General features: G+C 40.7%; 2 protein-coding genes across 2 annotated transcripts; one reads left to right on the top strand and one right to left on the bottom strand.

Moving 5' to 3' along the window:
* Positions 1-216: 216 nt before the first annotated feature.
* Positions 217-6,334, bottom strand: mis18bp1 (MIS18 binding protein 1). Its single transcript, XM_082515271.1, has 16 exons — positions 5,340-6,334; positions 5,084-5,221; positions 4,685-4,956; positions 4,401-4,474; positions 4,109-4,230; positions 3,887-3,977; positions 3,610-3,725; positions 3,307-3,473; positions 3,157-3,226; positions 2,125-3,073; positions 1,869-2,047; positions 1,377-1,510; positions 1,146-1,288; positions 975-1,062; positions 828-882; positions 217-684 (listed from the first exon to the last, which is right to left on the bottom strand). Exons 1-16 carry the CDS (start codon positions 6,166-6,168, stop codon positions 581-583), a joined length of 3,531 nt encoding a protein of 1,176 aa, XP_082371397.1. The 5' UTR covers positions 6,169-6,334; the 3' UTR covers positions 217-580.
* A 1,140-nt stretch (positions 6,335-7,474) lies between these two features.
* On the top strand, positions 7,475-13,024 carry LOC309696009 (serine protease HTRA2, mitochondrial-like). The gene is made up of 8 exons (XM_082517042.1): positions 7,475-8,200; positions 10,239-10,443; positions 10,566-10,760; positions 10,875-10,907; positions 11,387-11,495; positions 11,633-11,702; positions 11,787-11,882; positions 12,423-13,024. The coding sequence occupies exons 1-8, from the start codon at positions 7,740-7,742 to the stop codon at positions 12,586-12,588; spliced, it is 1,335 nt and encodes a 444-aa protein (XP_082373168.1). The 5' UTR covers positions 7,475-7,739; the 3' UTR covers positions 12,589-13,024.
* Position 13,025: the final 1 nt, after the last annotated feature.

Below are 13,025 nucleotides of genomic sequence, written 5' to 3'. Positions count from 1 at the left end.
ATCTTGTCATAATTATGAATGTGGACAGTACCATGTGGAAGCATTACTGAAGCAGTGTGAAATCGTCTTGACAAAGAACAGAATAAAAGGCAGCCAAAAGAAAGTGTTGAATTTCCTTCAGGAAGCCTGTAGAACTCATCCTGAAGACTACTTGAGCACATCAACACCAACAACCTCTGTGCAACTAAAGCATAAAACAATAATTAACAATGGGGGAAAAAAAGGTTTATTATAAGTAACCCTTTGGTATATAAAAAAAAAAAATGCAGATACACAAAAACTATATTTACAAGGATGTACTGCAAGACAGCAGCAGTTCTTTTTTTATTCTCTATTAAAATTGATTTTACATTTGCAACTATTAAATGTAGACCACATTGTCTCAACACAAAAATATTTATACGTTACAACATTGGAAGTTATGTACATTGAAGTGGTGAGGAAGACTGGCAACAGATGTTTGGCTGTTCATGTCTCAAGGTGGGGGGATCCCACCTTTCCTCTGCTAATTTTGACTCATTTGAAGAATTTCAGATTTAAAAATAAAATGAACAACATGACATTTCATTTCTGGCTTTGATCAGTCGTTATCTGAGAAGTAGAAATCCTCCTCCTCTTCTTCACTTTCAGACAGCGCCTCATTGTTTCCAGGGAACATCTCCCAAACCACGAATGTATCGTTTTCTAGTGCAAAAGAGGGGAAAAATAAATAAAACATGTGGTCAAAGACAAAAAACCAAAACTCTACCTGTAAAGTTATGAACTCTTTTCCTTTTATCTATATATTCCTTTTGTACAACTGTTACCTAATTCTTAAGGACACTTACCCGTGTTGCCACATCTTCTCATTTTTCTTTTAGCTGATGGTGTGGGTGTGAATCTCTGAAAGTCAAAAGAAATACAGTGTTGTGTGAAACAAACTTCCATGATGAAAAATGTCACAAATTACACCCAATCTGTTAGGAAAGAAGTACCTTTGAAGGAAGTGGGAGCTTGCAGGCGTTAAACTGATTTTTTTTAATCCTCTTCTGCAGTTGATACACGTACTTATCGTCATTGTCCCTTTAAAATCGAGGCAAAAATTAAGTGAAAACGTTGTTTTCCTGCACTCATCTCATTTCAGGTTAGAACAGACGTTCGCCCACCTGTTTGGAGAACCCATCATGCCTGGAGTGATATGCAGACACTGAGGAGTCTTTACTTCAGGGAAACGTGCCGACATAGGGGTCAAGGGTTCCAGGTCCGACACTGCCAAGTCTTCTTCGTCCTCAGAATACAAGGAAGGGAGCTGCGTGTCGAGGCACGGTCAAGAGGAATGGTTAGTTGTTGTTTAGTGTAACGACTACTCATAAAAATCCTGTGAAAGGGAGACAAACCTCAAATCGCTTGTTCTGCATGTATTCAGAGCTGAAAACGTCATCAACATTGTCCCTGGGCATAGTCTCCAAAAACTGACGCACTTGCTGTTTTCTCTTTAGGGTTCCCACTCGGGCTGATATCACAGGATGATCTGTAACCAAACACAGGCAGATAGGCATCACCGGCTAAGGCTATGTAAGGGTGCTAAATTTGTGTATACTTTGTTCAAATCTGTGTAACAAAACAAGCTCTAGACTGTATTTAAATTTTAAAGAATTTATTACTCAAAGAGAAAACAGTAGATCAATAATGAAGGTACCTGTTGGCTGTATGCATGAGATTGTCCCATTTTACTTAAAGCGTATAATGGGACACAAAGTAGTGAATAGTGAAGTAATACTTTTCAATGCTGGAAAAATATCCCTCAAAGTTATTAATGAAACACCTTAAAATGGTACACAAATTAACTAACTTGCACAGTCGACATCCCAGAAGTGTCTATTCCCTACCTGGAGCTTGGGGCGGCTCAACCTTTTTCTTTTTGGGTTTCGTGGCTTTCTTAGCAGGACTGTACGATGCTCCCTGGGATGTGTGCTGGCTGTGGCACTCTTCTGCAGAACGGGTTCCCACCATCCGTGCTACCTTTGCCCAGTAATTTGCCATGTGCTTAGGATAGTAAGACACAGCCCTGGCAAACAGAACATAGAAAAACACGATTATAACCACAAGAGAGCGACAAGGCTTTACTGCGGATACAAAACTCACTCTTGTAGTCTCATCAGCTCTGCCTCTGTCCACTTATCCTCATCGTGCTCCGGCGGTATGCTGCCCTCGTTCGTACTGTGTTTCTTGCTGGATTGCGTGGGCGCAGCCAAAGTCTTTGTGGGTGCTGGTGCTCTGGTGCATTTGCTTGACTTGTGTTTTGGTTTGTGCCTCATCAAGTTATCTGAATCCTCTGACTTGGTGGATGAGGACCCATGTTTTGGCTGAGGCCTGCTACGAGCATTTCTACTGCTTTTACTGTGCGCTCCTTTCCTTTCCCTCCGTCTCCTTGTGGGTAACTCATCGTCCAATGACAGATTCTGGGATGTTTCATCATTCACTGGGGGAGATTCTAGGGGATTTGTGATCCGTTTTCTTGTATTTACTCTTTTTGTAGGCCTGCGAGTGGCATGTGACCCATATTTTTGGGACTTCAGTGCTGAATGCTCTCTGTTATCTTTTTCCTCTTCAGATCCTGGTGAGTTGTTTGTGGCAGAGCTGTGGCTCGACTTTGACTCCCTGTGAGTGCTCCTGCTGTCTTTACTGTGTCCTCGCTTCTTCCTCTTAATAGATAACTCATCATCTGATGACAGATGCTGTAATGTTTTAACTGAAGGAGTTTCTGGGGAATTTATGACAGCCTGTTTACTTTTAGATAATCTTGCTGAAGCACTACAGCTGCCCTGTGACTGTTTCTGTGATCTCTGTGCTGAAGACTTTTCATTATCACTGTGGTGTTTTAGGACAGTGTCCACATGTAGTTCTCTTTCTTTAGCAGGACACTTTTGGCCAGACCTTGTTATTCTTCCTGCCCCCTCCTCAGGGCTTATTAGTAGCTCTGCAGCAGGTTCGAGAAAATCAGAGTGATTCCTGTCTGGTTTAGCCTTGACTCTGTTGCGTCTGTGAAGAGGAGCCTTGACCTTCCTCAGTAGTACTGATGCCTCCTTTTCACCTAGGATCAGAGAACACAGTTTTATGCAACATGTACTTTAAAATCTCACACTGCTATGACTAAAGCTCCAAGAGCGTCTTTACCTTCACTGCAGGGCAAGAACACACGGACGGGCTCCTGCGACATCCCTGTAGACAATGTTGTATTGACCTCCTGTGGAATATCAAAATGAATATAGTTGAAGTAACTCACCCTTAATTATAACACACACAAGCCCAACTTTAGGTGCTTACAGAGTTGCAGATGGAGGTATTATAACATTCATGGATGGTAACGTTCATGAACGCATCTAGAATGACGCGCCCTCCTTTCCAGTACTCCAAAGGTGGTTTGATTACTCGACCGCTTCGAGACACTTTCATGCTAGAGGAGGGGGCACCCATGGGAGGGCAGGATTCAGCTTAGAGAGAATTAACAGAGAAAGTAAAATTACTTTATTGTAAAAACAAAAACAACAACAATTTATTCATGCCCCCAAATCCACTAAAAACAAACAAACAAAAAAACACGTCACCAGGTTTGTATCGTGTACTTACATGTCATAAAGGAAGTTTGCTGGTTCAAAGAACTGTTGATGAGGGAGGCCTCCGATTTTTTCTTCGATTTGATACCACTACTTTCACTTTTCTTCTGTCTTCCTCTGCCTTGGTTGCTACAGGAAAACAAAATTTAGGTCTTAACCAAGCCCAAAGGTGTAAAACAACCAATCTAAACAAATTATACAAAAAATAATTAATTTAGTCACAATCCCCCTGCAAAAACAAACACAATATATTGACCGCAAGAGCAGGGATGTGAAATTAGTGTTCTTACTCTCTCGACTCTGTCAGCATCTTGTTGTAAAGCGCCTTCCAGTCAGGAGGAAAACCCTTTTCAAACTTTTTCAAAAACCACCTGGGAAACTCTGGGAAAAAAGAAAGAGTAAATCCATGTAATACCATGCATAGGACTCTCTCTATACAGCTTTGCTTCACCCTTTTATCCATTTTTAATTTCTTCCCACGCACAATTGGAAAAAGGTTCAAGTCAGCTTACCGGGTTCAACTTTCAAGTTCATCTTCCCAACCAGGATGTAAACCCTGCCGGAGACGGTCTTTATCATAGAATTAGAAACCCTGTGCATGATGACGTTACTGTTCCATGGTATGTTGTCTTCCCTGGGAGGAAATGACCAGCAGTTAACTATGAACCTCATTAAAATCTTTTGGATGAAACCAAAAAAATGTCTAAGTCTAATGTCTAAATGTCTATCAAATGAGAAAAGCAACCTGACATCATGTCATTCTCCTCATTCACAAAGTTCAAAATTACATCAAACAACACTTACCCGTGGATTCCATCAACAAAGAGGCCCTTGCTGTTCTTCCTCAGGAACCACTTTTTGAGATAAATCACACTCTCCTACCAAAGGAGGGAAACAAGGGGACAATGATGAACCAGAGAAAACTTGTATAGGGAAATGCAAACTGCCGCTGACCTACTTTTTCAATTTGCTCTTGAAATGTAAATGTATCAGTAACTGTTTTTCTTCAAACAGTTTTCAGGCTCAACCGACACAAGGCCTGCCATTTGTTCACTTATATTTCATTAATAGGCATTTGCTTTACTCACGCTGGGGAATGTTGCTTGCTTAGGCCACTTGTTGCACTTGAACACAGCCTCTTGTCTCTTCGGAATCAAGATCTTCGGAGAATTGAGCACGAGCGGGTCTTCGAGCAAAACGGGCTTCGACGACACAGCCGAGGTCAGAGCGTCAGCTGACTCTGATATGTGCCGGCTTACAGGAACATCACTTTCTGAGGTGTTTGTAAACACATTGTCGTCCCTCTCACCAACACTGTGAGGTGTGGAGAGAGGGCTGTCTCCGGACTTAAGGGAGTTACCTATGGGAAAGATATTGTGCCATAAGCAAAGGTGTGTTGTGCACAGTGACCTGGGAAAACTCAAACTACATCTATAGAAACTGCTTAAACCGGATGTGCTGCTTTTTTAACACCATGGCACACTCACCTGCATTAAAGATGTCCCTCGTGGTATTGATAGCTTCATGAACTCCCCGCAGTTCCCTTTTGCTTTCTCTCTCCTTCATATAAGCAAACATCTTAGCTGGAGACATTATAGGAATTTTTTCCAAAACAACACCACAGCCTGTTTCAAAACAGAAGAAATATTTTATTATTATTCTATTGTAGGCGTCTACCAGGTGATTTCTATACACCTCTATATTCTGATGTAAGGTGGGGAAAGGCAGGAAAAAATGTCTCACGTCTCTCTGCCACGGATTTTCTTGGTGTGAACATGTCTTCGGGGATCCTCTCTGGTTGGTCAGTGGAGCATCCTCTGATGTTCATCCAGGTGCTGTGGGTGTTCTCCTCGCTGACAGCAGGGGCTTTCCTCTGCCGAGGCTGACATGTGAGTTCATTTCTCACCTCCTCAGTGCTGTTGGTGTTGACTTTGTTAAACTCCTGCTGCTCCCATTTTCTCTTCCTCAGCCTCTTCACCATGGGGGAAAAGGCACTGGCTGTAGACAGGGGTTTGTGGAGAGGAGCGCATTCTTCATCAGAAGCAATGCTCTTGCAGTCACTTTCGACAGGTTGAACCTTCAACGGAGTCGTGCTGGAGAGGATGAACTGATCCGCGTCTCTGACCTGAGGAGGTTCTTTGTGGATATGATTAGTCAGAAAGAGAGGGTGAGATATGGCTGTCGACTCCAGGAAACGTCTCTCGCTTCTTGTGCATCCAAGTCCCATTTCAACCACTGGAAGCGTTTCCTCCAAAGGTTTGCGGATAAAGTCTGAATACGAATACGGAGAGGTTTTCTGTGGACTCTTAATGGGCGAGAGAATCAAAGGCTGGGCTTCGTTGCCGAACCTCTGATTCTCATCGAACTCCTCGGTCACCCAGATCCTCTGCTGCTGCTTCCTGGGCGACTTTAAATTAACTCTGTACTCCTCTCGAGCGTTGTTCGGCGGACCGTTGTCGTCTTTTGCGCACATCGCTTCCTTTTGCACCTTGGATTTGAGCTTAGCAAAAACTTTGGCCGGAGATTCAAACTGCGGTTTTGTCTGTTGTAATAAATGAAAATACGAAGCCATGATTCTCGAGCTGAAGTTACCTGACTGTAGATCCGAGGCGTTAGCTAGCAGCTAACGAGCTAGCCCGCAAATTTTAAATTTCTCATCACCGCCGCCTTTGGCTCAAACCGTGTGACGTACTTTCACAACAAGTACGTCACTGCCGCTCATCTCTGGAGTTTTGTTTTTATAAATAAAACTTTATTTAAAAGTTTGAAAACGTATTCTTGCAGTCTGTAAGGTGTTTTTTTTTTAATTTTTATTATTTAACACGAAAATACAAATAAATATGATACTTTTATTACTCACCAAAGGTTGAGCATGTAAAAAAAAAAGTAAATAATAATAATAAATGGATAAACGAAGAACTATACATATATAATATTCAATATAATTCAATCTAAAAATGTCAATTAAATTTAAGACTAAAAAAATGATAACCAGTGTAATATGACTTCAGAAAAGTAACTGATAATTAATTTCTTTATGAAGAATTTTAAAAAAAGAAGATGACTCTTTCACGTGATACATACAGAAAACATAAATACATAATGTTAATTTCTTTCCCTTTGTAATTTTCCCCCCAAAAAATAATATTTGCTGTTGAGTTGATATATATATATATATATATATATATATATATATATATATATATATATATATATATATATATATATATATATATATATATATATATATAGCTATAGCAATGTAATTGATATGTTTGTGTATTTTAACTTATATTTGTTCTTTATCATGTAGTTTAAATTATTAAATTCTTCTAGTTTTACACACACATTCTATTCTCTTTAATTGTAGCCATGTATTACTCTAACCACTTTCCATTTGTGGATAAGAGCTCCCCAAGAGTAAAATCACTTAACTTAAAGTCTTTATTTGCATAGCAAATAATATAAAAAGATATATCTAATATTAGATTCAGACAGCTTTTCCTTAACTTTAAGGATTTATCTGTAAAAGCAATAATATTTTGGAAATTTTTATGTATTTAATTAATTTATATGTCATAATTCATAGGCCTAGCAACTTATCATACTTTCCATTGGTACTTGTACTTAAGGAGAATACTATAACGCAATTAGTATGCACAGGCCTTATTTATTGTACTCTTTTTATTGTACAGCGCTTTGTGACGGTTTTTCTGTAAAACGCGCTTAATAAATAAACTTTACTATCTTGATAACATGCATATACATGCAAAAATATGCAAAACCTGACCGTTTCTGTTGTAACTCACAGTTTTGATTTTTTTTTTAACCCCTGCATTTTCTCCCCTGCAGAGGGCAGTAATGAGTAAAGAACCCACAAAAGTCCAGGGAGGAAAAAACAGCACCGAAGAAGAAGGTGCCTTACCACGCAGGCGCAATCTTAGTGACATTACCGTGTTGAGTGTGTTGTGCTAAAAATTAATAGGTGGGGAATATTTTTTTGTATTTCCGTTATTCTGACTGGGCTAGATAACGGTACACTTTAAATGAAGGCGCGTGAATAACAGACTGCTGCAAACATTGGGATATAAAGTGCTTTTTGGCTGCCTTCAAACCGACGTTGAGCGAGTAAAGTGATGCAACATGGCAGCAGCGGCTGTCAATAGGGGCTTTCTTTCAGCATTAAGGACTCAAAGTTGGTGTCAGACCCGAGGACTTAACTCGTTAGCTGAGAGGACAACCAGTCGTGTCTCTGCTGTGATATGTAACCATGAGGCTGCAGGAGGACACACAAGCCTGGACAGGAGAGCTCAAGCTGGGGAGAGAAGAAGAAGAAACGGTCGGGACAGCAACAGAAGCTCCTCTTTGCTCACCTCTGTGTCGGTGGGTTTGGGGCTCTGTGGTGCGGTGCTTCTGGACACTGAAAAAGACCAAAAGGGGGACAAAGAATTGGCAATATCCCGGGGATTTCTCCAGCACATCCTCCCATCGGCTCAGTGCGCTTCTCCCTTCAAACCAGACAGCCCCCGATTTAAGTACAACTTCATTGCAGATGTGGTGGAAAAATCTGCTCCAGCTGTGGTGTACATTGAAATCGTGGGCAGGTGAGTTAACTAGAGAGGTGCCATTGACGGTAATAAATGTCAGTGAGTTTTTTTTCCTGTGTCTGCGTGTGACTTATTCGGTTATGTTCCTAAATCAAGATTTCAGACAGCTGTGAGAGCACACACTGGAGTTAAACACTCAGTCCCAGAAGCTGATCTTGCTTGCCCGGACATGTACCAGAAAACACGAGAAAAGGGTCTTGTTTGTCTGTTTGTTTTTGTTTTGTTTTGTTTATTACAGATGTAACAGAAAAGGACCCAAAGCATTTGTGATTTTATTTTCAAAAAACATCATCAGCTGCTGATATACTTTAGCAGTGGATAGTCTTGTTTTTATCAGTAAGTGGAATCAGGTAAAGTCCTGACAGTCAATCCCCACCTTTACTTTTTGTGTCACAATAACCTTTTACTGTGTGTGTTTAACTTGAGCAACAGTTCTCATAAAGGTCCTTTTACCTGACCTTTTTCCTGAAGAGTTTTTCTTTTTTCTTTTTATTGTTGGTTAAGCTACGTAATGCTGACTGATGAAGCTGAAGTAAGATTAAAAAGGCACTTAACTCACTGGAGGAATAATGGACAACTTGCCTGAGAACCAGTTTTTGAATTGTGTTTTTAGGCACTTTGTTAATGCAGCTTGTCAAAAAAACACATAGTTTTTTTTTTTCTTTAACTGAATCTATGCAAAATGCCAAAGATAAGAGTTTGAAAAGCATGAAGTAGTATTTTTGAATCAAGATGACTCCAAAAAGGTATTAGCTGAAAAATATGTCTGTGAAGGTTCTCAGTCATCCAGGTCATCGTTGTCTAAGGAGCTTGGAAAGAAAAGCGTCTGGACTTCTTTAAGTTACTTGAAGACGTTTCACCTCTCATCCGAGAAGCTTCTTCAGTTCTAAGGTCAAATGGTGGAGAGTCCCAGATATAAACCTAGTGGGAGTATCCCCCCACAGAGGGACAAAAGGACCCCCTGATGATCCTCTAATCGCCTGAGCCAAGGTGTGAAACTGGGTGTGGGTCCCAATCAGCCAGAGTTTCGGGTGTGTTCATTGTGAAACCTGGCCCCACCTTATCATGGGCCAGGTTTCACAATGAACTCATTTTTGTCCACACCCAGTTTCACACCTTGGCTCAGGCGATTAGAGGATCATCAGGGGGTCCTTTTGTCCCTCTGTGGGGGGATTCTCCCACTAGGTTTATATCTGGGACTCTCCACCATTTGACCTTAGAACTGAAGAAGCTTCTCGGATGAGAGGTGAAACGTCTTCAAGCAACTTAAAGAAGTCCAGACGCTTTTCTTTGCAAGCTCCTTTGACTATTAGCTGAAAACATGACACATCTCAGCAGTGCGTCCTTAAAAAAATTGAGGAACCTGGACAAGTGGAGGACGTTTCCTTTTTTCTTTTTTTTTCTTTTTTAAAGAAGAAGTGACAGGCCTGTCTAACAGTCTGTCTAAATAAAATTCAAAAGAAGACAAAATCCAGCAAAAACCTGACACAAGACCTGAGAGATGCATCTTTAAAACACAGTGCACTGCATTTCAGCCTGTGATGTTGGGGATGTCAAAATTTATGCAATCGCAAACAGAAAAGTAGCGTCAGATCTTGATGCTACATGCTACATCTGCCAATCCATCTTTTGATTGGTGACAGCTCTATTTTTTTATTTTTTTTATTTTTTTCAGTATCACAATGATGTCAAACAAAATCAAGCATATCTGGGTAGAAAAACAAAGACTATTACTGAAAACTACAAAAATGATTACAAGAGAACTTGGAGTGTGTTGATGAATGAAGGTGATCACACCAAATATTGACTTTAAAACTAATTAGAACTGTACAAACACCGTTTTTGCCTCATATACCGTTACTCTATGTTTGCACATGTTTCAGTAAAAACAAGGAACTTATATTCCTTTTTCCTAGACACACATAAAGAAATGAGGGGTGGCTCAAGACTTTTGCACAATACGGTATCTCCTGCCATATAAACTAACCCTGAGAAACCAGGGTCAGTAAGATAAGCTGCATTTACTTCTTTACAGACACCCGTTCTCAGGACGAGAGGTCCCAGTGTCAAACGGCTCCGGTTTTATCATCAGCAGCGATGGTCTCATCATCACCAATGCCCACGTTGTAGCCAACAAGCGAGGCGTCCGTGTGAAGCTCACCAATGGAGAGACGTACAATGCCATCGTGCAGGATGTCGACCCTGTGGCAGACATCGCCACCATCAAAATCTCTGCAAGGGTGAGCAAGAAAATACAGGCCAGTCTCAGTGAAAGGAGCTAAACTAGCATGTGTGCTTTCACCACAGACAGAGAAACACAAGAGCTTTATTTCAGATGCTCTTTCTCTCCCCTGACATGCAGAACCCGTTACCCACTCTCACACTCAGCCAGTCGTCTGACATCCGACAGGGAGAGTTTGTGGTTGCCATGGGAAGCCCATTTTCGTTACAAAATACAATCACATCGGGGATTGTCAGCTCAGTGCAGAGAGGCAGTAAGGAGCTGGGCCTGTCCAACTCCAACATGGAGTACATACAGACCGATGCAACCATTGATGTGAGTACTTGAATAGAATATATTTAAACTGGAATATGTTGATAGTGTATTTTCAGTGACTCAGGCATCTCCTGTCGTGTTTCTAAATGCCACATTTGACTAATTGTTTTTCAGTTTGGAAATTCTGGAGGTCCCCTCATTAATCTGGTGAGTCACAAGTCCTGTTTGTGTGTCTCACTCTCACACACTCACTCTCTCTCTCTCTTTGTGATGCAATACAGTGGCAAAACCATTGCGTTGCAGCCTGTTTCCGATTGATGTATTCTAGTCTATTGAAGTGTTTATTTTAAGTCACACAGCATGCAGTGCTGGAATTAAAGTGCTCTCCAGTAAGTAGTCATAAAATGTGCCTTGATTTCAGCCACAGGTATATACAAACACATGCTGATTGGGCTAACACCACAGAAACTAAAACCATGATAATACTTTGAGTGTTTACTGAGCACACCCATTAAACACTCAGTGTCCTGGTGAAAGAAGTGTGGGGTTGATGTGCGATTAGCCCGAACAATTTAAATGGCCAAGTCATCTCAGTTGATGATGCGCCAGGTGTTTGTTGACTAAATGTTGTTGGATCTGATCTCATAGTTCCGCAAATCAGAGTGCCTTATCTCTCCTTTTATTAGGATGGTGAAGTCATTGGTATAAACACCATTAAGGTTACCGCTGGCATCTCCTTTGCAATTCCGTCTGATCGTGTGAGGCTTTTTCTGGAGAAAGCAGCCAAAAGAAAAAGTAAGAAAACGATCAAGAATCAAAAGCAATGCATCGCATCTTTTTATGTGGCTTTCTACCTCATGGTGTTATAAAAAATATGTTAGAAAACCTGCAGTCTTTCATGAAGTTCACACATCTTTTCTCACCTCTCCCAGGCACTTGGTTTCATAAGGATGAGACGAAGCAGCGGTACATTGGTGTTATAATGCTGACGCTGACGCAGAGGTAAATGTAGCGAGCGATGCCCCGTTAGAGCAGCAGTGCGCAGTGTTTGATCTAAAACAAGGTGTTTTCTGTGTGTTCCTTTAGGATCATTGCTGAGCTGAGGTTGAGAGACTCATCTTTTCCGGATGTGACTCACGGTATCCTGATTCACAGGGTAATCAAGGGCTCTCCAGCTTACAGGTAAGCATAAAGGATGCTTCTTCTTTCAGCTCCTCAAGTTCAGCAACTTATATTGAGGTTGCTTTAATCTAATACATGTGTTTGTGGTTGTAATTAAGATGCAGGCATATGTGAGATGTTTGTACAGACTTATAGTGACTTGGTGCACACAGAATAAATTTTTACTTTTGTCATTATTGCTGTATTAAGGGGAATTTACAGTGGCCCTGAGGGTTCAAATGCATAGCAACTTAAGAAAGCACCAGGAAATAGATGAAAAACACAAAGTCGAAGTTGAATGAAACACAGTAAATGTAGACAAAAAAAATCTCACAAAACACAATGTTTTTGGGGACACAATGTGATGGACAACTGCAGAAGTGACAGAAACCAAAACGTGCGAAGGATTGCACTGAGACATCAGGATTCATCTGTGTGAAGAAAAGGCAAAGTTATGTGTGTGTTAATAGCAGGATTCATAACTGAAGAGGGTCTTTTTGTTTTTAAAGCTGTTATACGTTTGTTTTTGTTGGTATATAATTGTCGTATGTCTTGTTTCAGAGCTGGCATGCAAGCCGGAGACATTGTGCTGGAGATAAACGGGGCCAAGGTGAACACCTCAGAGGAGATCTATGAGGCCGTCCGCAGCAGCGACAAAATCACTATGCAGGTGCAGCGAGGACAAGAGATACTCCGCCTTCACATAACTCCCGATTATATAGATTAATGCAAACTGCATTATTTCATGTCAGCCGCTGGACAGAATGAGTTGTTAGCTTGTGTACACCAGAAAACTGTGAAACCTTACAGTGACTGTGTTCAAAAGAAAATGTTTGCTGTTTAATAAATTAGATTTTATGTAAAAGTTTTCTTATATTCTCCAGTATTTCACTAACATTTGGAGAGGTGTCAGCTTACAGTGAATGTGTAGGCATTTTAGCCATAGTAAGTGTTACCTGTTTAAAACTACACTGGTGCAGTCTTCATGGTGCCATTTTTCATTAAATGATAAAAGCCATGCTCACTGTTTATTCACGGAGGGGTTCTTAGTGAATTCTACCTCTTCTTTCTTACTTATTGCTCAGAGTAGCCAAACTTGTGTCTCTTGTAATGATTTGTGTCCAAAATGCATTATTTGTAAAATAAAAGCTCACGGAGCCTGAG

The sequence above is a fragment of the Aulonocara stuartgranti genome (assembly GCF_965226115.1).
Source record: "Aulonocara stuartgranti genome assembly, chromosome: 19".
Classification (NCBI taxonomy): Eukaryota; Metazoa; Chordata; class Actinopteri; order Cichliformes; family Cichlidae; genus Aulonocara; species Aulonocara stuartgranti.
Note: the sequence above shows the minus strand (reverse complement) of the source record. Positions and strands in the feature narration are given on the sequence as shown.